Raw genomic sequence first — 25,816 nt, 5'->3', positions numbered from 1 at the left:
TTTACTTTACATGAGTAGAATGTGTCCTTTTATTTAAAATGCATCTCTGGGTTATTTGTGGGGCATGGGAATTCATTCATTCCCCCCCCCAAATATAGTCCAGCCCCCCCCCCCAGAAGGTCTGAGGGACAGTGGACCAGCCCCCTGCTGGAAAAGTTTGCTGACCCTTGTAAACAATGCTGAGCTCTGCTTTCCTTTGGACCACATCAGAGAGGCTGGGGGGGGTGTCTTGTCAACTGGGCAGCCCAGGACCTCCAGACACACGGCCCAGGCTTGCAGCCCAGGGAGATCACTTCAATGCTGTTAATACATGAAATATGCTCGGAGTTGAGAGCTGATTTCATGCTCTTTATTCAGCTCATAGTGGTGAGGAGGAATGAAAGTTCCCCAGAGTATCTGCTTTATATACATTATTTACACGATGGGCTGCACGTGATTGGCTAATTCCAGGATTCTCCTGTAGGCCAATCAGGTTGTGGATTCACTTCCATCTGGAGCTGGGTTGGGTGGCTCCTGCGGACCAATTATACAGCTGCATTGTTCTAGGACCAATCAGACTGCTGCATTCTGAATCCTATTGTTCTAGGACCAATCAGACTGCTGCATTTTGGATCCTATTGTTCTAGGACCAATCAGGCTGCTGCATTCTGAATCCTATTGTTCTAGGACCACTCCGACTGCTGCATTTTGGATCCTATTGTTCTAGGACCAATCAGACTGCTGCATTCTGAATCCTATTGTTCTAGGACCAATCCGACTGCTGCATTTTGGATCCTATTGTTCTAGGACCAATCCGACTGCTGCATTTTGGATCCTATTGTTCTAGGACCAATCAGACTGCTGCATTCTGAATCCTGTTGTTCTAGGACCAATCAGACTGCTGCATTCTGAATCCTATTGTTCTAGGACCAATCCGACTGCTGCATTTTGGATCCTATTCAACTCGATACATAACAATACAGCAGTGGGCTTGAAGCGCCCTTGGTTGACCATCGAGCCAGTCACTGTCTCTCTGCCCAATGCACCTCGCAGGGTTGTTGTGAGGCTAAAGAGCACACGGGGTGGGGAGTCTCATATATGCCCACCTTGGAGGAAAGAGGGGATACAAATACAGTATAGCAATAAATAAAACAGAAATAAAATGAATTACTAGGGCTAGAATGGGAATAATCCAACAGCTGCTAGAGGGCCCTGCCTGTTGGCTACCAGACCGTTGGCCATGTTAGCTGATTTTTAGAGTCAGAAGGGAGCCCCGGGGGTCATCTAGTCCAACCCCCTGCAGCGCAGGAATCACAGCTAAAGAATCCCTGTTAGATGGACATCCAACTTCTGCTTAGAAACCTCCAAGGAAGGAGAGGCCACTGTTATAAGAAAAAACTGCTCCCTTTCTCTTATGAGCCCGTACAGAGTCCTTAAGTGGGTTCCCTATCGGTAGGAGAAAATAACAGAGGCAAACCAGAGAATATTGAGAAGCAAAGCAGCTAGTAAGCTTGATCTTTATTAAACTGTTGCAACAGGGTCCTCACTCACCACACGCAGGAGGGAGGAGAGAATACTGAACAATGGTGTGTAAGCCCTTATATAAACTTTTGAAATTGCCCACCCTGTAGGCCAAGACCACCCGCCAAAACATCATACATACATCACAGAATGAGGCAGTCTCCAGCAGAAATCCTGACTTCCAGGATACCTGATAACGGTCACTGATTGCATTACCAGGGCAGCCTGGCTATTCTTTTGTGATGGTTAATACTTTGGGTTCCTGACTCCAGGTCACAGGCTCACTCTATTCATACACAAATACCTTCCCGCCGTTTACCTTCCCACTGGAGCGGTACCTATTTATCTACTTGCACTTTGACGTGCTTTCGAACTACTAGGTTGGCAGGAGCAGGGACCGAGCAATGGGAGCTCACCCCGTCGCGGGGATTCAAACTGCCGACCTTCTGATTGGCAAGCCCTAAGCTCAGTGGTTTAGACCACAGCGCCACCCGCGTACTTCTATTGGGACTGCTTAGCCAACGTAAATAATTGTTGTCTTTGCCAATGTCTTCCATCCTGTTCACACTGGGAAGCAGGACTGAAAAGGGTCTTCTTGCCTCTGGGAGAAAAGCTCAACTTCTTGTCCCTTCTGCACTTTAAAGCCCCTGCTGAAAACACAGGGTTGTATCCAATGCTGCCTGCAGGGACTTCAGCAGGTGCTTTCTGTCTCCTCTGAGCCTGAGTCCACATCACAATGCAGCCAGTCATGCACTAGGTGAGTGTTGCCAGGGGATGGCTGTGGTTTATATAAATCAGACCCTTTCCCTGTTTCCCCAGTGTCTGTTGCTGAGGCCTCAGTAAAGCCATTAAGCCTCGGGTCTTGCTTGAACCCAAATTGACTTCACTTTCAATCTCATGGCTGTGTCTAAATGCAGGCAAGTTGGAAGGGATATTCCCAGTCTAGCATAGGGGACTATCAAGTACAAAATCCTGTGGAAGAAATACTGTGCAGCTGGTATGGGTCAGCTTTTCACAACTGGTGGTTTATGACATGTATATCCTGCCTTTCTCTCTCAAGGTAAGGTCCATATTTCTCCTTCTCCTTGTCTTCTCCTCACAAGAATCTGGTGAGGCCAGCTAGGCTGAAAGTGAGAGACTAGCCCGAGGTCACCCAGGGAGTCTCCTGGCTGAGTGGGGCTTTTAACCCTGCTATCCCAGGTCCAGGTCCACTATGACACACTGTCTCTCCTAGAATCTTGGCACGGTGGCCGTGCATTCCATCTCACCAAGGGCTGTTGCCCAGCAACAAAGTGTGTGGCTGTTTGAACAGAGGTTCTGGCATCCTCAGCGTGTAGAGCCTTGCAGAGGTTTGCTGTAGTGGCCCTTGCTTAGTCGGTATAGACTATGGCATACACTGACTGGCAGCAGCACTCCAGGGTTTCTGGCAGGAGTCTCTCCCGGGTGCACCTGGAGATTATAACCATATAATTCATCTGTACCCAGAACCTTTGCAATGCGAACCAACTGGTCATAGTTGTCTTGACCATGGAAGAAAGGTTCTTTTCGGAAGATCATGCTGGCCAGCATACAGCCTAAGCTCCACATGTCTAAGCTATAATCGTACATTTGGTAGTCAACGAGGAGCTCTGGCCCTTTGAAGTACCTCGAGGCCGCACGGACGTTGTATTCCTGAGCTGGATGGTAGAATTCTGCCAAGCCCCAGTCTATGAGCCGCAACTTTTTCTGTTGGTGGTCTATCATGACGTTATGAGGTTTGACATCTCTGTGCATGATTCCCATGCTGTGACAGTAATCCAAGGCCTTGAGCAATTCATACATATAAAACCGAATATCAAAGTCTGTCAGGATCTGATACAGTTGCTTGAAATCTGTATTATTGATGTATTCAAACACTAGAGCTGGAGTCTTTGACACTGGATCCTTGACAGTGTCGATCAGTTTAATGATGTTTGTTCCACCTCGCAGGTTCTCCAGAATCTTAACTTCTCGTTTTATCTTCTTTTCCTTCACTGGCTTAAGAATTTTCACAACCACTCGTTCGTTGTTGGTGATGTTTATAGCCTCAAAGACTTCACTATATTTCCCCCAGCCGAGTTTCCGAACCAGTTGATAATCGTCTTGATTACCCCAGGTGGGGACGTGCGCCTCGTAGTCCCAGTACTCGCGACTCCTCAAGCTGTTGACTTCGGCGTAGACGCGGGACCGGCTCCCGGCGGCCGGGCCGGGCATGACGGGGGCGGGCGGCGACCGGCAGCGGGCGGCGGCGAGGAGGGGCCGGGAGACGAGGCAAGGCGGCGGCTGCGGCGGGGCGGAGTAGTAGCGGTAGCCCCAACACCGGCGGGTTTCTGTCTCCTCTGAGCCTGAGTCCACATCACAATGCAGCCAGTCATGCACTAGGTGAGTGTTGCCAGGGGATGGCTGTGGTTTATATAAATCAGACCCTTTCCTTGTTTCCCCAGTGTCTGTTGCTGAGGCCTCAGTAAAGCCATTAAGCCTCGGGTCTTGCTTGAACCCAAATTGACTTCACTTTCAATCTCATGGCTGTGTCTAAATGCAGGCAAGTTGGAAGGGATATTCCCAGTCTAGCATAGGGGACTATCAAGTACAAAATCCTGTGGAAGAAATACTGTGCAGCTGGTATGGGTCAGCTTTTCACAACTGGTGGTTTATGACATGTATATCCTGCCTTTCTCTCTCAAGGTAAGGTCCATATTTCTCCTTCTCCTTGTCTTCTCCTCACAAGAATCTGGTGAGGCCAGCTAGGCTGAAAGTGAGAGACTAGCCCGAGGTCACCCAGGGAGTCTCCTGGCTGAGTGGGGCTTTTAACCCTGCTATCCCAGGTCCAAGTCTACTATGACACACTGTCTCTCCTAGAATCTTGGCACGGTGGCCGTGCATTCCATCTCACCAAGGGCTGTTGCCCAGCAACAAAGTGTGTGGCTGTTTGAACAGAGGTTCTGGCATCCTCAGCGTGTAGAGCCTTGCAGAGGTTTGATGTAGTGGCCCTTGCTTACTTGAGTTAGAACACGGCATCTGAAAAAACTCCTGGCAGTAAGTGAATTGTTGTAAACAAAAACTGCTTCCTTTCCCTTATTGGTTACACAAGAACCCTTACAGAGTCCCTTGTAGGTTCTCCATCGGTAGGAGAAAATAACAGAGGCTAACCAGAGAATATTGAGAAGCAAGGCAGCTAGTAAGCCTGATCTTCATTAAAGCTGTTGCAACAGGGTGCTTCCCCACACGCAGGAGAGAGGAGGAGGACCCAGGACAAAGGTGTGTAAGCCCTTATATAGACTTTTGAGCTGCCCACCCTGAAGCCCAAGACCACCCCCCAATACATCGTATGTACATCAGAGAAGGCGCAGACTACAACAGAAATCTGAGTGCCTTGTTTTTATCCTGGCTGCAAGGTTACCTGATTGGATTACCTGGGCTTCCTGGCCACTCTTTTGCTTTGATAAATACTCAATTATTGAATCCAGGTCACAGGCTCGCCCTATTCATATCTTAACCATGCCCTTGAGATAGGATTTGTGAGCAAAGAGACAATGGGGAGGCTTCCCATTTCTTTCCACCTTGCAGAGAAATATTTGAGGTCAATTTGGAAGAGACAAATGGTTTCAGGACTTTTTCTGTGGGTCTCTGACATGTGGTCTATACATTTATGAACATTTAATTTTTATATATAAGACCTTAAAATTCTTATAACAGAATGTTGGCATTTCCTGTAGACTTCGCTCTAGAACATAGCATACTGGTCCTTTTATGTATGTTCCTTAGTGTCTCCTGCAACTGCTAGGTTGGAAGGAGCAGGGACTGAGCAACGGGAGCTCACCTCATTGCTGGGATTTGAACCACCGACCTTCTGATTGGCAAGTCCTAGGCTACATCCTTAAATATTTCCCTGCAAGGAGGAAGGAAATATGGGGGCGGGGGGGGGAATCCAGTTGGTCTTTGGATTGTAGGGGCTTACATCTCCCTTTTCAAATACAGTCTGGCAAGTATCTGTTAAGCTGAGCACACTATCAATATGCTTCAGAATTGCTCTCCTGCACTATTTCAGACATATGGCTTATATACGTACTTATGTATGTGTTTGGCTAAATGGCCTCTGCCCAGTATACCTAAAGGAGTGCCTCCACCCCCATCGTCCAGCCCGGACACTGAGGTCCAGCTCCAAGGGCCTTCTGGTGCTTCCCTCCCTGCGAGAAGTGAAGCTACAGGGAACCAGGCCGAGGGCCTTCTCGGTAGTGGTGCCCGCCCTGTGGAACGCCCTCCCATCAGATGTCAAGGAAATAAACAACTACCTGACTTTTAAAAGACATCTGAAGGCAGCCCTGTTTAGGGAAGCTTTTAATGTTTGATGTTTTATCTTGTTTTTAATATTCTGTTGGGAGCTGCCCAGAGTGGCTGAGGAAACCCAGCCAAATGGACGGGGTATAAACAATAAATATGATGATGATGATGAACGCTTAATTTATACTTGAGATGATGAACATTTAATTTATACTTGAGACCTTAGAATTCTTATAACACCACCCTCTTCTGAGGGAGTCGGTTCAGCTGTGACCTTCAGAGAGTTCTCCCTAAGGTTGAGTCAAAATCTCATTTCTTGTACAGTGGTACCTCGGATTAAGAACTTAATTCGTTCTGGAGCTCCGTTCTTAACCTGAAACTGTTCTTAACCTGAAGCACCACTTTAGCTAATGGGGCCTCCCGCTGCTGCCTTGCCACCACCGCATGATTTCTGTTCTCATCCTAAAGCAAAGTTCTTAACCCAAGGTACTATTTCTGGGTTAGCGGACTCTGTAACCTGAAGCGTCTGTAACCTGAAGCGTGTGTGACCCGAGGTACCACTGTAGTTTGAATCCGTTGGTTTGGGCCCCACCCAAAGGAGCTTGCTCCATCTTCCTTGGGACTGCCCTTGGAAGTGTCAGTGCAAAGGTTTTCCTCGCAGGGCACGTTTTCCTGGTTTGGAAATGTAAACTGCAAACATTCTCCCAGAGAAGGCGAATCTCGGTCTTGCAGGGCACGTTTTCCTGACTTGCTGCTTGCGTTGGTTCGTCTGCATGAGCTCTCTCTCTCTCTCTCAGCCAAAGGGAACAAGAGCCAAGATCTGAAGTTACTTGCCTGCGACAGACAAGATCAGACCAGTCCCGCTCCAGAGGCGGAGTCTGAAGCCCCAGAAAAAATCTCTCCTCCTCCTCCTCTTCTCTAACCTTGCTGACGAGGCTGGGACATCAGAGACTTGCTGTGTCACGGAAAGGAAAGGGACCACTGCGATGCTGCGCTAGCAGGCGGAAAGCACCAGCTCCACTCTCTTTCCCACCCCCCTCCTGCAAAATCCACCTTTTCGGCCGCCTGCAGACGCCTTACCTGCCCAACCTTGAAAGTCCGGACGTCTTGAAGGTACGTGAGCTCTTGCAAAAATGCCCTTCCTCTCCCAACTTTACCCCATTAAAAAATTAGAATGTGCAAGTTCGTTTCTAGAAACATAAATAAATCATTGATAGACGAGTCGACGGAGCCCGGATCAAATGATCCTGATTTATGGATGAATGTATTGAGTTGACGTTGCATTTGATGGGTCATTGGATAAACGGACGTTGCTTTTGATGGATCATTTGTTCGGGATTATCTGCTCCAAAAAGGCCGACGTTTCCCAAGGTTTGGGGCAGAGATCTTTCTCTCATCTTTTCATCAAGGTAATAATAATAATAATAATAATAATAATAATAATAATAATAATAGAGGGACGCGGGTGGCGCTGTGGGTAAAAGCCTCAGCGCCTAGGGCTTGCCGATCGAAAGGTCGGCGGTTCGAATCCCCGCGGTGGGGTGCGCTCCCGCTGCTCGGTCCCAGCGCCTGCCAACCTAGCAGTTCGAAAGCACCCCCGGGTGCAAGTAGATAAATAGGGACCGCTTACCAGCGGGAAGGTAAACGGCGTTCCGTGTGCTGCGCTGGCTCGCCAGATGCAGCTTGTCACGCTGGCCACATGACCCAGAAGTGTCTGCGGACAGCGCTGGCCCCCGGCCTCTTGAGTGAGATGGGCGCACAACCCCAGAGTCTGTCAAGACTGGCCCGTACGGGCAGGGATACCTTTACCTTTAATAATAATATTGCTAAGGCCCGGGGGCTGGATCTGGCCCAATCGGCTTCTAAATTTGGCCCACGGACGGTCCGGGAATCAGCGTGTTTTTACATGAGTAGAATGTGTCCTTTTATTTAAAATGCATCTCTGGGTTATTTGTGGGGCCTGCCTGGTGTTTTTACATGAGTAGAATGTGTGCTTTTATTTAAAATGCATCTCTGGGTTATTTGTGGGGCATAAGAATTCATTCATTCCTCCCAAAAAAATATAGTCCGGGCCCCCACAAGGTCTGAGGGACAGTGGACCGGCCCCCTGCTGAAAAAGTTTGCTGACCCCTGATTAACAGAATTAAAACTTGAATGTGGGTTGAATGTGGGGAACCGACTCAAAGGGACAGCGGTGGAGGTGGTAGCAGTAAAATACCAGAGTCATTGGAGAAGCAGAGCTGGCCAACCTTGCAAGGCTGCTGTGCAAAGAAGGGGGTTGTAATAGGCTGGATGGAGCCCCCCCACTTTGCTTTGTGACTGAGGGAGGGGGAAAGGTGTGTCTCAGAGACAATTTCTTAGGACCTTCTGAAGCTGCCTTATGCTGAGTCAGTCCATGGGTCCCTCTAGCTCAGTCTACACTGACTGGCAGCAGCACTCCAGGGATTCTGGCAGGAGTCTCTCCCGGCTGCACCTGGAGATGCCTCTGGAGACTTTACATGGGACCTTCTGCATGCCCAGAGATCCCTGCAGGATCTGATCAGATCGTTGGCGGCCAAACTCTGGCTTCTTCTTGTCGATTTTAATAAAACTAGGTTGGGGGCTTGTAAGCTTAAAGGGGGTTACGTCTGTTGTAAATAAAAATATGCCCTTTTCCCTTATGGGGTATCCAAGAGCCCATATAGAGTCCTTACATAGGTTCCCTATTGGTAGGAGAAAAGAACAGAGGCCAACCAGAGAATACTGAGAAGCAAAGCAGCTAGTAAGCTTGATCTTTATTGATCTGTTGCAACAGGGTGCTCCCCTCACAAGCAGGAAAGGAGGAGGACCCACAAAAATGCTGTGCAAGGGCTTATAAAGACTTTTGAAATTCCCATCCTGTAGATCAAGACGACCCCCAGAAACATTATGCATACATCACAGAAGGAGTGTAACCTAAGACCACCCCTCAGATGTTGTTGTTGTTTAGTCGTTTAGTCGTGTCCGACTCTTCGTGACCCCATGGACCAGAGCATGCCAGGCACTTCTGTCCTCCACTGCCTCCTGCAGTTTGATCAAACTCATGCTGGTAGCTTCAAGAACACCATCCAAGCATCTCATCCTCTGTCGTCCCCTTCTCCTTGTGCCCTCCATCTTCTCCAACATCAGGGTCTTTTCCAGGGAGTCTTCTCTTCTCATGAGGTGGCCAAAGTATTGGAGCCTCAGCTTCACGATTTGTCCTTCCAGTGAGCACTCAGGGCTGATTTCCTTAAGAATGGATACGTTTGATCTTCTTGCAGTCCATGGGACTCTCAAGAGTCTCCTCCAGCACCATAATTCAAAAGCATCAATTCTTCGGCGATCAGCCTTCTTTATGGTCCAGCTCTCACTTCCATACATCACTACTGGGAAAACCATAGCTTTAACTATACGGACCTTTGTTGGCAAGGTGATGTCTCTACTTTTTATACATCACAGAAAAGGCGGTCTAAAACAGAACATTTGCATGTTGTTTTTCTCCTGTCGCTTGTTTATTTCCTGTCTGGCAGGTTACTTGATTGGATTGCCTGAGGAACCTGGCCAGTGTTTTGTAATGATAAGGCTCACACCCTTATTCAAACACAGACATACCCTTAAGACAGGATTTGTGAAGGAAAAGACAATGGGGAGGCTTTTCCATTTTGACCTTGCAAAGAAAACATTTGGTCAGTTTAGGAATCAAAATGGTTCCAGGTTGGTCTTCCTGTGCTGATCTATGTATGTGCGGTTATGAACATGACCATATATCTAAGACCATAAAAATCCTATCACACGTCCCTAGTAAGTGCATTTTGGATCACAACATGCAAGCTTATCTCCAACCCTATATAGCAGGGGTCAGCAAACATTTTCAGCAGGGGGCCGGTCCACTGTCCCTCAGACCTTGTGGGGGGCCGGACTATATATATATATATATATTTTGGGGGGGGAGAACAAATTCCTATGCCCCACAAATAACCCAGAGATGCATTTTAAATAAAAGGACACATTCTACTCATGTAAAAACACGCTGATTCCCAGACCTTCTGTGGGCCGGATTGAGAAGGCGATTGGGCCGGATCCGACCCCCGGGCCTTTGTTTGCCTACCCATGCTATATAGATTTGGTGGTGCTGACCGTCATCTGTCTGGTTCCCTTCAACAGAGGCTGATTTTTAAATCCTTGAGATTGCAAATTTCTCATCCAGGGGGCTGGGTGTTAATTAAACACCCACTTGCTAATTTGGTTGTTTTTGAAAATATTTGGCTTCTGTTACGTTGGAACGAGTAGGCTGATAGGCAGAGGGAGGCTTTTTCTTTTGATAACGGCTTATAAAATTGCTAAGTTTCTCTTTCACACCCCAAAGTTAAGTCTGTTTACCCGATTCTGTCTCCTCGGCAAAATTAAAAGTCTGTTTACTTTGTCACAAGCCCCATGGAGTCCAATAACATATCCTTACAGTTGCAGTCTAATTATTGATTTATTTTAAAGGATCTCGCCCTTTTGCTCTTCATTTTTAAAAAAATTCCCCAAAACTGCTTACATCTCTGTTAAAAAGCTCCTGATCAGCTGCTTGCTTATCAGGTTTTTTCAAAAATAAAAAGACTGCCCTCGCTTTTATGACCGAGAAATAAATATCATCAAAGGAAAAAGGGAGGGGGAGGGAGGAGGAAGTGAACAAACTCAGGCATTGACTCTTAGTTACATATTAGTGATAGCCAAACCTTCTCCCTCCAAAGAAGGTATATGGGCTTATTTCTTATTCTTTTTAAAATCCTTAAATGTCCCTGTTAAGTAAATTGGCTGAATAACTGGCCCCAAGGTCTCTCAAGGAGCTTGATGACTGAATTGGCAGGGCTAGGGGGGTTTGAACCCAGGCGTTCCTCGTCTGAGGCCAGCCACTCTGAACTAGCATAAACAAAGCACTACTGTCAAAGTGTTGGCTGTGTCAGATTGATTTAAATTTGGTGGTATTTTTAAATATATATTTTTTCTGTATTTTTTATTAAATTTTCTGTTTTACATTTTAGAATATTCACTTAAGCAACCTTAAAATATCAATGACTTCCCTTCCTCTCTTTCCATGGTTCATTTTGCATAACATAAATCCCTGCATATTTTACATAAACTAAACCATTCAGGACAGTCCTACCTTGAAAGTCGAATGGAATCCGTTCTGGAACTCCGTTTGACTTACAAAACGTTTGGAAACCAAAGTGTGGCTTCTGATTGGCTGCAGGAAGCTCCTGCAGCCAATCAGAAGCTGCGGAAGCCCCATCAGACGTTCAGCTTCTAAAGAACATTTGCAAACCCGAACACTCACTTCCGGGTTTGCGGCATTTGGGAGCCAAAACGTCTGAGTACCAAGGCATTTGGGATCCAAGGTACGACTGTATTCCATTATTACATCCATCAAAACTTATTTACACTGTTGAATTTATCTTTTTTTTAAAAGATAAAAAAAGATAAAAAAAGTTTTAAATGCTTTATTGTTCATTTTCCATATATATACAGCACATAATTTTCTTCATTTCAACCAGTCCAATAAGAATGTCTATGTTCACAAAAAATTGCATACAAATTCAATTATGTGTTTTCTACACAAACCTATGACTTCCCATCTTCTCCACATTTCTTTTATAATAAACATCTTACTTTAATTTATCGTTATTATTTTGTAAAAATTCTCTTTTCTATTTCAATATCATTTTCTTACATATGCATTATTTACAGAAATCATTCAAAGGCAACTGCCGTGCTTAGATTACAACTACTTTTCAAATAAATCTTGAAATTAAGATAAATTCAACAGCTGAATCTATCTTAATGCTGCCATCGTTTTCAAGTGTACACAATTCCCTCCCCCCATATATTCAATAAACCTTTTCCCATCTTCTTTAAACATATGTTCTTCTTGTTCTCTTATTCTATATGTTAGGTCTGCAAGTTGCGCATATTCCCTTATGTGTGTGTGTGTGTGTACTTTTAAGTACTTTTAAATATTTTTTTAAAGTTAGGCATGTTCATTAGCATAATGGCTCTGTTCCAAGTAAGACTAACATTAGTAAACAGCCCATTGAAATGAATGGGTCTAAGTCAGGCATGTCTGTCGCCTTGAAAGGACCTGCTCTGAGTAGGGTGACAACCCTAGTACATTTTAGCATAAGGTTACCAGATTTTTTCCAATGAATCCGGGGACACTTTTCAACTTCAGTAGGAATGATAGGATAAGGTTACCAGATTTTTTCCAATGAATCCGGGGACACTTTAAATAAATAAATGAATGAATGAATAAATAAATACTACACCTTTGGGATGTTGATGCTACAGCGATGACAGTGCCAGAGGAGCAGCCACTGTCTTGACCTCAACCGCCATGTTTCCTCTTCCTCCAAGGCTTCTATCTCCTTTCTCCTGGGCAGCCCCTGAGTTGTTGCTTCTTCCGTGATGGTGGTGGTGGGGAAGAGGTGCGTGGTGGGTCAGGCATGGAAGGTGGAGAAGGAGGGCCCAGAGTGTTGGCGGCGAGGTGGGGATACCTCAGCTGGGAAGCGAGGCTTCACACTGCCTTTCGGAGCAGCCCCATCCCAACTCCTATTTGCGTGCAAGCAGGAGGGGGCAGGGATCCCTCATCTGGGAAGGGAGGCTTCCTGTTGCCTAACTGAGAGATCCCTGCCCCCTCCTGCTTGCACGCAAGCTCTGATAGGCAGCATGAAGCCTCCCTTCACAGCTGAGAGATTCCCCTCCCCTCCTGCTTGCACACAAGTAGGAGCTGGGAGGCTGCTCCAATAGGCAGCATGAAGCCTCCCTTCACAGCTTGGTTGCAGGGGTCAGGGAAGGTGGAGGCAGCCCGGAAGCTGCATCTTAGAGCCTCTTCACCACCATCATATGGGGACTTCAGAGCAGCTCCTGAAGCCAGCCAGAGCCAACTGCTCTGGGCTGCTGAGACTGTGTTTCCCGGGGACATTAGATGGAATCCGGGGACATTCCGGGGATGGAATTTGTCCGGGGACTTATTCGCAAATCCAGGGACTGTCCCTGGGAAACGGGGACGTCTGGTAACCTTATTTTAGCAAGCTCTCTCCTCCAGGATGGAGACCCTCCCAGAGCCTCTTCTGGTCCGGATCTTCGCATCCCTCCCTGCGGTCGAACTGGTTTTAGTGTGTCGCCTCGTCTGCTCCCAATGGAAAAACCTGATTGACGGAGCTGCCCTCTGGTTGATGAAATGTCAGCAGGAAGGTTTCGCTGGGGAAGATGCAGAAGAGGAAAGCGCCGACAGCTGGCAGACGCTCTACTTCCTGAACAAGAGGAAGCGGAATTTAATCAAGAACCCGGACGGCGAAGGCAAGTGGCTAGAGAACATTCCGGAAAAATAATAGGAGTTGGCAGTAGGGTGGCCATCTCCGCCCCACCTCCCTCTGTGTTTGGCTTTTGGCACCCTCACACCAGGGTTCTTAGGATCTGGCAGGTGAAACTTTTCCCCCATCGCTGTGCTTTTAGGCTGGAAAAGCCTGCACCTGTTGAATTTCTGTCTGACCCATTCAAGGCATGCCGGGGCGGGGGGGGGGAGCTGGTAAATCTACAGGATGAGAATAAAAATAATACATTGTGAGTGTGTGTGGCTAATTTGTGGCCCTCCGGATAATACTGTATTTTTCGCTCTATAAGACGCACCTGACCATAAGACGCACCTAGTTTTTAGAGGAGGAAAACAAGAAAAGCCAGCAAGAGCAACAGACACGCTCGCTCTGCGCAGATCTTTAAAGATAGAGTGGCTCTTGCTGGCTTTTCCGGGAGGTGGGAGAAGGGACTGATGGGCTGCCCTCCGTCCCTTCTCCCACCTCCCTAAAAAGCCAGAGCAAGCTGTGCAGCTATCGCTGAAGCCAGCAGAGCAAGAGAGAGAGCTGTGCAGTGCCTCTTGTTCTTCTGGCTTCCCAGTGAAGCAGGATAAGGGATGGAAAGGAGCCCTTACGGAGCCCCTTCTGTCTCTCATCCTGCTTCGCTGGGAAGCCAGCAACCCAGAAACGCTGCACAGCTCTCCCTCTTGCTGTGCTGGCTGCGCAGCCTGCATTCACTCCATAACACACACACACATTTCCCCCTACTGTCTTATGGAGCGAAAAATACGGTACTTTTTTAAAAAAAAACCTCAACAATTTTTATTTGTTTTTACAAATATAAATTTATAACAATCCAAATGCGTATCCATATACAGTGGTACCTTGGTTTAAGAAGAGCCTTGTTTACGAACTATTTGGTATACGAACTTCACAAGATCGGAAGTGGTGTTCCAGTTAGTGAACTTTACCTCAGTCTATGAACGGAATCCGAACAGCGGAAGGGCACTGGCAGCGGGAGGCCTCATTAAGGAAAATGCACTTAGTTTTGGTTTTGGTTTAAGAATGGACTTCTGGAATGGATTAACTTCATAAACCGAGGTACTGCTGTATAGAGATTACTCTGGACCTTGAGACTTCTTCACCCCATCCCCTCCAAGGGTCCTAACATCGACATTTACAACTGCATATTATTCCATAATCTATATTTTGTATCCATCCATATTATAGATTACATTCACATTACAAGTGAAATTAAAATCCTGCGAATGTTTTCATCTGCTTGCAGTTGTCTCTTAAATAAAGTATACATTTTACCCATTCCTTTATAAAGTTTTTTCCCCTTTTGGTTTCTGGATTTTCCAGTCAGCTTTGCCATTTTAGCGTATTCCATCAGCTTAGCTTGCCATTCTGGCCCTCTGGATATTACTGAAGTACGATTCCTATCAGGCATTGGTGACGTCAAGGCTAGATTACTACAATGTGCTCTTTGTGGGGCTTGCCTTGCACTTAATCTTGCAGTTAGTGCTGTGGCAGGGCTACTGGCAAGCCCTGTCAGCATAAAAACTCCTCCCATCAGAGCTGTGCCCTGGTTGCCAATTTGTTACCAGGCCAAGTTCAAGAAGTTGCTGCTGGTATAGAAAGCTCTCAACAGCCAGCTTGGGATCAGTTTACTTGCGAGATCACCTTACCAAATATATGCCCGTTTCCATCTGTAGAATTGGCAAATACCCACTCTGCCCTGGTAAGCAATCGATCCTATAGTGTGGCAGCATCTACCCTTCGGAACCCCCCTGCCTTTTGAAATCAGGCAGGTATGTTTGCTGTACTCTCTTTAGTGCCCGCTTAAAACATTTTTTTCTTTAGCCAAGCCCGTTCAGACATGTAGAAGTTGTGTGTGTGTTTTATCGCTTAGCTCCCACTGACTTTTACAACCTTTGGATTATTATTTTTAAAGCAGCTTTAAAACTTTAAAACCTATAATTTTAATGCTTTATTTTGTATTCTTGTAAACTGCCAGAAATCAAGCGCTATATCAATTTTGTTAAAATAGATAAACAAAATCAACCCCAGGCAGCATGTTCAATGGTCAGGGATGATGGGAGTTGTAGTCCAACAATATCTGATTAGGCACAATTGTGTACAAAAATGGGTGTGTTAGGCAAAAACTCACACTAACATGCCATTGAGCTTTCATAAGGACTAGTTTTCTTTTCCTTTTTCATAAAGTGATGTGTAGCTTTGGAGAAATGAACGATAAGACTGTGAAAATGAGAAACCGAGGAAACATCAAATTGATAGATTTTCCTCCAGGAAGAACAGTATTCTGTGTACATGCATGTGTTTGTGTGTATATATGTGTATTTAAGGAACTGCAGAAAGAGGGAGAAGGAAGTCAAGTTTTGAAATGTATGAACCTGAAAAGTATAAATATATATTTTTAATGTTGCTGATGTCATTCTGCCATCCCACAGAGGGTCTTGAACACTGGCAGGATGTGGAAAATGGAGGTGACGGCTGGGCAATTGAGGACCTGCCTGGAAATTTTGGGCAAGAATTCCCCAGTGAGGATGTCCATAAATACTTTGTCTCATCTTTTGAGTAAGTCAAAAGCCCTGTAAAGGTGGCCTGGTTTGAGCCAAGATGCCTCTGTGGAACATCTGAAATTTGGAGTTCTTTTTATACCTCTGAATGGGAGCAACAATGGGGAGGGTTAATGTCAGTCACCCCCTGTTTATGGGCTGCTTGGTGGCCTCTGAGGTCAGGATGTATGACCCTAGGGACCTCTGCAGCTCTTCTTGGGTTTTCTTATCCATCTGCAGTATGCCACTTTTAACAGGGACGCAGGTGGTGCTGTGGTCTAAACCACTGAGCCTCTTGGGCTTGCCAATTGGAAGGTTGGCGGTTTGACAGAGTGAGCTCCCATTGCTCTGTCCCAGCTCCTACCAACCTAGTAGTCCGAAAGCACACCAGCGCAAGTAGATAAACAGGTACTGCTGCGGTGGGAAGGTCAACGGTGTTTCTGTGCACGCTGGTTTCCATCATGGTGTCCCGTTGCACCAGAAGCAGTTTAGTCCTGCTGGCCACAGGAGCCAGAAAGCTGTCTGTGGACAAACGGCAGCTCCCTCGGCCTGAAAGCGAGATGAGCATTGCAACCCCATAGTCGCCTTTGACTGGACTACTTCTTCTTCTTCTTCTTCTTCTTCTTCTTCTTCTTCTTCTTCTTCTTCTTCTTCATTTATTTATTTATACCCGGCCCATCTAGCTGGGTTTCCCAGGCCACTCTAGGCAGCTCCCAACAGAATTAAAAGCACAATAGAACATCAAATATAAAAACTTCCCTAAACTGGGCTGCCTTCAGTTGTCTTCTAAAAGTCAGATAGTTGTTTATTTACTTGACATCTAATGGGAGGGCGTTCCACAGGGCCACTACCGAGAAGGCCCTCTGCCTGGTTCCCTGTAACCTCACTTTTTGCAGTGAGGGAACCGCCAGAAGGCCCTCGGAGCTGGATCTCAGTGTCTGGGCTGAACGATGGGAGTGGAGACGCTCCTTCAGGTATATAGGACCGACTTAACCATCCAGGGGTCCTTTACCTTTTACCTTTACCTTACAGTTCCCTGGATTGTTTGGGGGAGGGGGAAGTAATGTGCATGCAACCTAAGTGTTGTAGCGCAAAGTGCTGCAACTCAGGGTTCCAGTCACTCCATCCGATTCCTCTGCCCTCCCCCTTCTGGCTTCTGAACATGCTCAATTCTCGTTGGGCTGTTTTTGGCTTGTCCCTTTGAATACTCCTCCAACAGTATACATTTTGTGGTTAGGTAACATCATTCTTGTGGACGGGTGGTGCTGTTTGGGCCTCATGTGAACCGGCACCCATGACCTGCTGGTGACACAGCAGCACAGATCCTCCAATGGGGGCTGTGTGATGACAACCTTACATTTTTATGTATAGAGAGAATTTAAAAAATGACAAACTGCTTAATCAAAGAGACTCCTCTAAACGACCTACATAAAAAAACTCTGTGGGTGGTACCATTTTTGGCTAAAATAGAAATGGCGCCAGTAACCTGAGCATCAGAAGTAGAGGGAAGGATGAACTCCTCCCCATATTATGGGCTGTATTCAAGCCCATATTCACCATTTGATTGAGTGCAGATAGCAAATAGCTTGAGGCAGTTTCATACCCTCCAAGTATCCCTATTTTCCAGGATCAGTGCCAGATTTACAGAAGCCATCCCAGTTTCTGATTTGATCCCAGAATGTCCCGCTTTTCCTTAAAAAGGTAAAGGGACCCCTGGCCATTAGGTCCTGTTGTGACCGACTCTAGGGTTGCGGCACTCATCTCACTTTATTGGTCGAAGGAGCCAGCATACAGCTTCCGGGTCATGTGGTCAGCATGACTAAGCCGCTTCTGGGTAACCAGAACCAGAAGTTTCCAGTGCATGGAAACACCGTACCTTCCCACGGGAGTGGTACCTATTTATCTACTTGCACTTGACGTGCTTTTGAACTGCTAGGTTGGCAGGAACAGGGACCGAGCAACAGGAGCTCACCCCATCATGGGGATTCGAACCGTCAACCTTCTGATCGGCAAGTCCTAGGCTCTGTGGTTTAACCCACAGCGCCACCCGCTTTTCCTTAGGATGTCCCTATTTTCATCGGAGAAATGTTGGAGGGTAGGGAGTTATCCGACCCCCCAGCCATCTGAAGATTTCCCTGTATAGGGAAGTTTTTTAGTGTTTAATGTTTTATTATGTTTTTATATATGTTGGAAGCTGCCCAGAGTGGCAACCCAGCCAGGTGGGTGGGGTGTAAATAGTAAAATTCTTATTACAGTGGTACCTCGGGTTACAGACAATTCAGGTTACAGACACTTCAGGTTACAGACGCTTCAGGTTATGGACTCCACTAACCCAGAAATAGTACCTTGGGTTAAGAACTTTGCTTCAGGATGAGAACAGAAATTGTGCTCCGGCGGCGCAGCGGCAGCAGGAGGCCCCATTAGCTAAAGTGGTGCTTCAGGTTAAGAACAGTTTCTGGTTAAGAATGGACCTCCGGAACGAATTAAGTACATAACCAGAGGTACCACTGTATTTGGTACCTTTCCCCACGCTGCTAAAAAGTAAACTGGGTGAAATTTGGGGCTGGTCACTGCCTCTCAGCCTAACCTACTTCACGGGGTGGTTGTGTGGATTCAGTGAGGAGGTGGAGAACCTTGAGTTTCCCTTGGAGAAGAAAAATGTAGCATATTAATGCGATGGATTTAAATGAATGAATTAAGTTCTTAACCAGAGGTACCACTGTATTATTATTGAATAGGATGTTCCTATTTTCATCAGAGACATGTTGGAGGGTATGCAGTATTATACATTCTTCTCACGTGTTAACCTTTTTTAAACGTCACAGGTGGTGCTGTAAGTCGCAAGTCATTGATCTCCGCGCTGAAGGATACTGGGAGGAGCTTATGGACACCACCCAGCCTAAAATTGTGGTGAAAGACTGGTAAGAGTGCGGGGTGGGGTGGAGAGACTGTGGAACCTGTCGGAATCCGGCAGGGAAATTGGCAAATACGGCCAATGTAGAATTGAATCCTGCCTCCATCACTGCCCATCGGCTGATGCTACACCTGTGGCAATGTTGTAGATACTAAAAGAGGATCTTGAGACTCCCCCCTATCCCCTCCACGGGTCTTAACGTCAACATTTACATATTATTCCATAATCTATATATTTTTTATCAATCCATATTATCCATAGTATTTGTTACATTGCAAGTGAAATTAAAATCCTGCTAATGTTTTCATCTGCTTGCAGTGGTCTCTTAAATAAATTATAATTTCCCCCCATTCCTTTATAAAGTTTTTTCCTCCTGGGTTCTGGGTTTTCCTGTCAGCTTTGCCATCTTAGCGTATTCAATCAGCTTAGTTTGCCGTTTTTCTCTGGTAGGGGCTTTGTCTTCTTTCCAACTCTGGGCTAATAACATCTGGGCAACTGTTGTTCCATACATAAAGAGTATTTTCTGCTCCTTGGGTATGTCAGTACCTGTAATTCCTAATAAAAACGCTTCTGGTTTATTAACAAAAGTTATTTTAAGCCTTCCCCCCCCCCCCCGTTTCATTATGTATCATCTCCGAGAAAGCTTTTATTACCTTACAAGTCCACCACATATGATAAAAGGTACCTTCTTTTTCTTTACATTCCCAGCAGATCTTTGTACTTGTCTTATACATTTTTGCTAACTTAGAAGGAGTCAAATACCACCGTTGAGATTAAAGTCTATATTAAGTCCTATATCTATTGCCCAGTGCGTCATAGACAGCCTCAAGCTGCGTTTGGCTCTTCTGCTGCTAGCTTCACATGACTGGCTCATGCTCAAGTTATATAGTCACAGATGTTGTGGTCTCATCCTGCAGGTATGCGGCCCGGTGTGACGCTGGCTGCCTCTACAACTTGAAAGTGCAGCTCCTGTCTTCGACAGAGGAGGTGCTGGCCGAGTTTGTGAGCGACACCATTGCCGTCCCGCAAGGCAACGAGGGCGAATGGACCGAGGTGGGTGCTGACGGAGGGTGCCTTTTTTCATCATCGGCTTGGCTTGTGGACATTAGTAACTGATCCCTTATATAATAATAAATAATAATAAATTTTATTTATACCCTGCCCTCCCTGGCCAAAGCTGGGCTCAGGGCAGCTAACACCAATAAAATTACAATAAAAACATAATAGAAAAAAATAAAATAAAGCAATTTAAAATACAGGTTAAAATGCAATTTAAAATGCAGCCTCATTTTAAAAGTAGCCCATATATTGTGTACGTCTGCAAATCATAGCTGTCAACCACCCCTTATTTGGTGGGAAACTCCCTTATCCCAGTGCCGTTTCCCGCTGCTGTCCTGGATTGATGATGTCCCTTAAATTTCCCGGGTTTCAAAGGAAGCAGCTCCTCTCCCTCCCTGCCTGTTGGCCAAGGAGAAGGGAGGCTCCAACTGTGTTGCTTGGCTGCGTTGCTCCCCCAATAAGGAGTCTAAGAATGACTGGGGGGTGGAGCTTGCATGCCTTGTGCCGATCAAATTGGCCGCGTTGCCTGGGGACTCGCCTTTGCTCAGCGCTTCCCAGCAGAGAGGTGCCAGTGGATTTCCTTGCTGCATCCCCTTTGCCAGGTTGCTGTGCTGTGGGAACCACCGCTTGAGGTTTCGGTTGGCTGCTGGCTGCCTAAAATCCCTTATTTTGGCTGCTGGTCCCTTATTTTCAAATCTAAGTTGACAGCTATGCTGTAAATCTCAGGCCTGGAGCCTGAAAGTGGCCCTTCAGGCATCTCTGCCAGGCCACCAGGATAGGGCATGACCCCTCTCACCTGGAGCACACCTGGAGTGCTTTTGCCTGGCTGTGATGATTCCTCTTGCTTCCTTGAACTACATCTCCCATCAGCCTCAGCAAGTGTGGTCAGTGGCCAAGGGTGATGGGAGTTGTAGTCCAGCAACATCCGGAGGCCCAAAGCTTCCCCACACCTGATGCAGATCCTGCCTTGAGCAGGGAGGCAAATCATGTAACGTCCTTGGTACCCCATCCCCAAATACTCTGATTCTAGGCTTCCACTGTTAGCCAATATTGCTGAATGGATTTTTAGCTGCTTCAGTTGGTTGGATCGGGGCTTCCCAAACATGGGTTTCTAGCTCTTTTTGGACTACACTCCCATCATCCCTAGCTAGTGGTCAGGGATGATGGGAATTGTAGTCCCAAACCAGCTGGGGACCCAAGTTTGGGAAACCCTGATGTAGATCGGCAGTGAGGAACCTTGGGCCCTCCAGATGTAGCAGGACTCCAACTCCCATCAGCCCCTGATGCATGATGGGAGTTGTAGTCCAGCAACATTTCAGAGAGCCAAGAGGACACCTGCGTGGGCCAGATGTCCTCTTACGTGCCGTCCAATTCTTTTTTTAAGAAATATTTTATTGATTTTCCATTTTCAAAACAAATATCCAAAATCAATACTAAACATTAATTTTTCACTCCCACCCCCATTGACTTCCCCCAGCTTCCATTTCTGGTTTATTACATCAAATGATACGTTCTGCTGTTTATATACAATACTATATTATCACAGTGTTATATTCCTTGTTTTATGAAAAAAAATGGTAAATGTTTATTTAAATCCTGCCAATGATTCCATTTTTTGGGGAGGTGTTTCTGTAAATATATTGTAAAAGGCTCCCATTCTTTTTCAAAGTCCCTGTTGTTCTTTTCTCGCAGTTTGTCTGCTAAGTTTGCTAACTGTGTAGCTCATTGGTTTTTCTTGCCATTGTTCTTTAGATGGTACTTCTCCAGTCTTCCAGTTTTGTGCTATTAGAATTCTTGCTGCTGTTGTAGCATACATGAATAATGTCCGTTTTCTCTCGGCAGCAGGTGCCTTCCAATTCTATGCTTCACATTTTTGGGGGGGTCAAATATTTCCCTCTAACCCTCTTGCCTTTTTCTCTTCCTCCTGCACCCAAGATCACCCACACTTTTGCCGACTACGGTCCCGGGGTCTGCTTCGTTCGCTTCGAACACGGCGGTCAGGACACGGTCTACTGGAAGGGCTGGTACGGTGCAAGGGTGACGCATAGCAGCGTAACTGTGGAGCCGTAGTGGTGGAATTGGGGAGCCATGGAGCCGCTTAGGAGCCTGCACATCATGCCATCCCTCAGCGAGGCCAGAGTGAACTTTGCATGGTTGTCCTCAGGGCTGGATGAAACCTGGCACTAAATACCCAACAGGACTTTTGGGCTTGCTGCGATCTATTTCTCTGGAATTTCCCTAAGCGAGAGAGAAAATAGAGTGCTTTCTTACGTTAAAAGTATTTCCCTGGGTCTTCCAGCAATGTAGAATAATATAATGCTGGCTTGTGTGTAAAAAAAAATATACGATAGCAGTAACCACTTCACCGATGATGTAAAACGTTTTAAAATACTGAGAGTTAATTAGACATCATCCCAGAACTGGCCCTACTAAACATATTCCAATACAACAATGCCCATTTACACCACAAAGCACTCATAACTCACCTACTTTCAGCAGCCAGAAACACCATAACCAGACACTGGAGAGACCTGTCAGGAGTAAGCATGGACCAATGGTACCAAATAGTATGGGAAACAGCCCTACTAGAAAAATTAACCAATAAACTGAAACTGACACGGGGACAAACAGAAGAAGACGCCTTCACCCCGGTATGGCTCCCCTTTATCACATACACAGCCCAACAGGACAACGACAATAATCCACCAACAGCATACAAATCAATATGGCTAACCTGGTCCAAAACACACACACACCCCACTCACACACGAAAACAAAGATCACCACAGCCAATCACAAACAAACAACCACACCCTAGGCCAACCCCAACCTCTCTCATCACCGAAGAAACACAAATGAACAGCAGAGAATCTGCACGAGGAACGCTGACACCAAACCCTACATACATTAAGCAAAATAGAAACATCGCCACCCCACTCACCCCCCATCTCCTCCCCCAATGTCTCAACAAATGAAACTGATTTGTAAAAATGTTACACGGAAAAAATATGAGAGACATTACATGTACTTCTGTAAAACAAGAAAATCTTTAACTAAAAAAAATACAAAAAATAATAATACTGAGAGTTAGGAACAGATCTGCCTTATACAGACGGTATTAGGGAAGGATGAAGCCATCGAAGTCTGGTCCATTCTCAAAAGAGATAGGATCGGGTCCGCCTGTCATATTTCCAGGCAGATTTTTTTAAAAGAGAAAACATTAAAAAACAAAACCCCCGCCTTATGAACTTGCCTTTATTTGAGGACAAGGCTATTAGTGGCTGCTGTCAGAGGCAGCGTGACAGATTCTGTTCTGCTCAGGTCCTTTTTGTGGGTTCATGGTTGGCCATGGTGAGTACAAGATGCTGGGCTAGATACCTTCAAGGTAGCTAACATGATGCTCTCTGGATGTTTTTGGACTGCCGCTCCCACCAGCTAGAACCACCAAGGTTCAGGGATGATAGGAGGTGGAGTCTTTCAACAGCTGGAGAGCTGCAGGTTCCCTGGTGCCTGCATTAAAAGAAGGCGGAGCTGTGATGGAGGGATCTGTGGCAGTAAAGGCAAGTGATGGTCTAGTTCAGGATTTCCAACTGTTTTTGGACTACAACTCCCATCATCCCTGGCTAGCAGGACCTGGACAAATGTGATTCCGCTGAAAATCACTTTGTTTTGTTTTGTTTTGTTATGTTATGTTTTGTTTTGTTTTGAGCAGTGGTTCCCACTGAGAGCCAGCGTGGTGTAGTGGTTAAGAGCGGTAGACTCGTAATCTGGTGAACTGGGTTCGATTCCCGGCTCCTCCACATGCAGCTGCTGGGTGACCTTGGGCTAGTCACACTTCTCTGAAGTCTCTCAGCCCCACTCACCTCACAGAGTGTTTGTTGTGGGGGAGGAAGGGAAAGGAGAATGTTAGCTGCTTTGAGACTCCTTCGGGTAGTGATAAAGCGGGATATCAAATTCAAACTCCTCCTCTTTCTCCTCCTCCTCCTCCTCTTCTTCTTCTTCTTCCCAACCTTTTTTCGGCCATGCCCCACCTAAGCATTTTTAAAATCCCGACCCGCCGCTCTGGTGACATATAATTCTTATTATTCAAAAAGTGAACTCCTATTCACATGGAGGAAGCCTAAAAGGCCATTAACTGTTAATAACTCATTCTTGAATTGCCCCCCTTAAAAACCAAATTGCCCCCAAATTTAGAGTGTTTGTATGTTTGTATCCAGCTCTTCAAAGGGATGCGGGTGGCGCTGTGGGTTAAACCACAGAGCCTAGGACTTGCCGATCAGAAGGTCGGCAGTTCGAATCCCCGCGACGGGGTGAGCTCCTGTTGCTCGGTCCCTGCTCCTGCAAACCTAGCAGTTCGAAAGCACCTCAAAGTGCAAGTAGATAAATAGGTACTGCTCCGGTGGGAAGGTAAATGGCGTTTCCGTGCACTGCTCTGGTTCACCAGAAGCGGCTTAGTCATGCTGGCCACATGACCCGAAAGCTGTACGCCGGCTCCCTTGGCCAATAAAGCGAGATGAGCGCTGCAACCCCAAAGTCAGCCACGACTGGACCTAATGGTCAGGGGTCCCTTTACCTTTACCTTTACCCAACTCTTCAGCCAAAACGGCTCCTAGAGGTGGCTTGCATACAATCAACTAGAGCAGGACAGTTCCTACCTGCGGGCTTACGATATGAGAGACATGACATGAAAGGAAAAAGGGACAGGGAGGGAAGAGGGGAAGAAAAATCAAGCCGAGACACCAGTTCTTAAACGGTTGCACAGATGGAGCTGGTCCTTTAGCAAAGCTGATAGAGTGGGCTCCGCTTTCCATCTCTCCCACCAAGGCAGCCTGATGGACTGGTTGCTTCCAGGTGGCCGTCGAGGGAAAGGAAGATGGGCAGGGCTGGCCTATCACAGCTGAGCTGATGAAGCGAACCCTGCTTCCCATCATTTAAAATTATTGCTGAGTTTTAGCTGGCCTGCAGCGTCTCCTCCATGTTTCAGTGCAAGGATTGGGTGTGTGTGTGTGAGGTGGAATCTGATAATAAATTTTATTCGTTTTCAATTACAACAATTCAATAATAGCCTCATTATAACAATGCCAAATTATAATGCAGTTCCTATTACAAATCATTCAAATACCAAATTATATAATTTAGGAACCCACCCCATGCTAGAATTGATGGTCTCATAATTTACTTTGTTTCTGTGTTCCAAAATCTTATTGATTTCAATCACGTTCCTGTTATAATAGTAATCCCTTATACAACAGCTGCAATATTTATAACTTCTATTTGTGTTGATACATGAGACTGCAAGTGAAGATCTCTTTCTGTGTCATTGTTTTTCCTGTGTGTGACATTTATTCTGTCCATGATGTTCCTTCCCACTCTTATCTGTCAATCCTCTCCCTGCCTTTGCTGCAAACCGAAATGCCTTGATATCCCAGTGTTGTTCCAAAAGTTTCTCCCTGCCTCAGTCCTGTGCAACAGTTTTTGCAACAGTTTTTGCAACTTTAACAATAGCTGCAAAAGTCCCGCTATCCCAGTCAGTAGCCTGTTTTTTGCCATCCCCCCCGCCCAGCCTCAGAAGAAGAGTGATATTTTATCCTGCCAGTACAGGCTGGGGGAAAATCTGACACTTTGAATCTTGCTGGACTCACCACTCTCATCTCCCCCAGCAATCGAGGCCAGTTTGGTTTGGTGGCGATGGGAATTATAGTCCTGCGGAACTGGGAGAGCCCCAGGTTTGCCTTCCCTCTTTCAATGCCTTGTGATGCCAAAGTTCAGAGTCTCACGAGCTGCCTTCTCTTCCTGTTAAAAAAGCGCCTTGCCTCTGCTTCCCGAAACATGCCTGAAAGGGTATGTGTGAGCTTCTATGCAGTTGCCCTGCCCTGCAGCCGCCCTGCTGAAGGTTGGCAAAAATAAATAAATAGGCACTGTGTTTTATATTCCTCACTCAGCTGGTATGATGGGGCCACCCCGCTCCAGAGGTTTTTCTCCTGCCTTAGGTTTTGGCTCCCCGGGGCTCATCACAAAATTGTGTATATCAATAAACGTTGAATTGAAAGCAACAGCGTCTCCATGTGGTGAGTTTCTCTTTTTTTATAATATTTTTTATTTGATTTTACAATACAGTCATACCTCGGGAT

General features: G+C 46.2%; 2 protein-coding genes across 2 annotated transcripts; one reads left to right on the top strand and one right to left on the bottom strand.

Annotated features, from left to right (window-relative positions):
• Positions 1-294: 294 nt before the first annotated feature.
• Positions 295-3,762, bottom strand: LOC128420331 (casein kinase II subunit alpha'-like). Its single transcript, XM_053401936.1, has 2 exons — positions 2,950-3,762; positions 295-300 (listed from the first exon to the last, which is right to left on the bottom strand). Exons 1-2 carry the CDS (start codon positions 3,730-3,732, stop codon positions 295-297), a joined length of 789 nt encoding a protein of 262 aa, XP_053257911.1. The 5' UTR covers positions 3,733-3,762.
• A 2,590-nt stretch (positions 3,763-6,352) lies between these two features.
• Positions 6,353-22,623, top strand: FBXO2 (F-box protein 2). The gene is made up of 6 exons (XM_053400969.1): positions 6,353-6,912; positions 12,884-13,137; positions 15,605-15,731; positions 18,538-18,633; positions 19,544-19,679; positions 21,621-22,623. Exons 2-6 carry the CDS (start codon positions 12,885-12,887, stop codon positions 21,753-21,755), a joined length of 747 nt encoding a protein of 248 aa, XP_053256944.1. The 5' UTR covers positions 6,353-6,912; position 12,884; the 3' UTR covers positions 21,756-22,623.
• Positions 22,624-25,816: the final 3,193 nt, after the last annotated feature.

Source organism: Podarcis raffonei, chromosome 8 (genome assembly GCF_027172205.1).
Source record: "Podarcis raffonei isolate rPodRaf1 chromosome 8, rPodRaf1.pri, whole genome shotgun sequence".
Classification (NCBI taxonomy): domain Eukaryota; kingdom Metazoa; phylum Chordata; class Lepidosauria; order Squamata; family Lacertidae; genus Podarcis; species Podarcis raffonei.
This window is presented reverse-complemented; position numbering and strand designations above follow the sequence as displayed.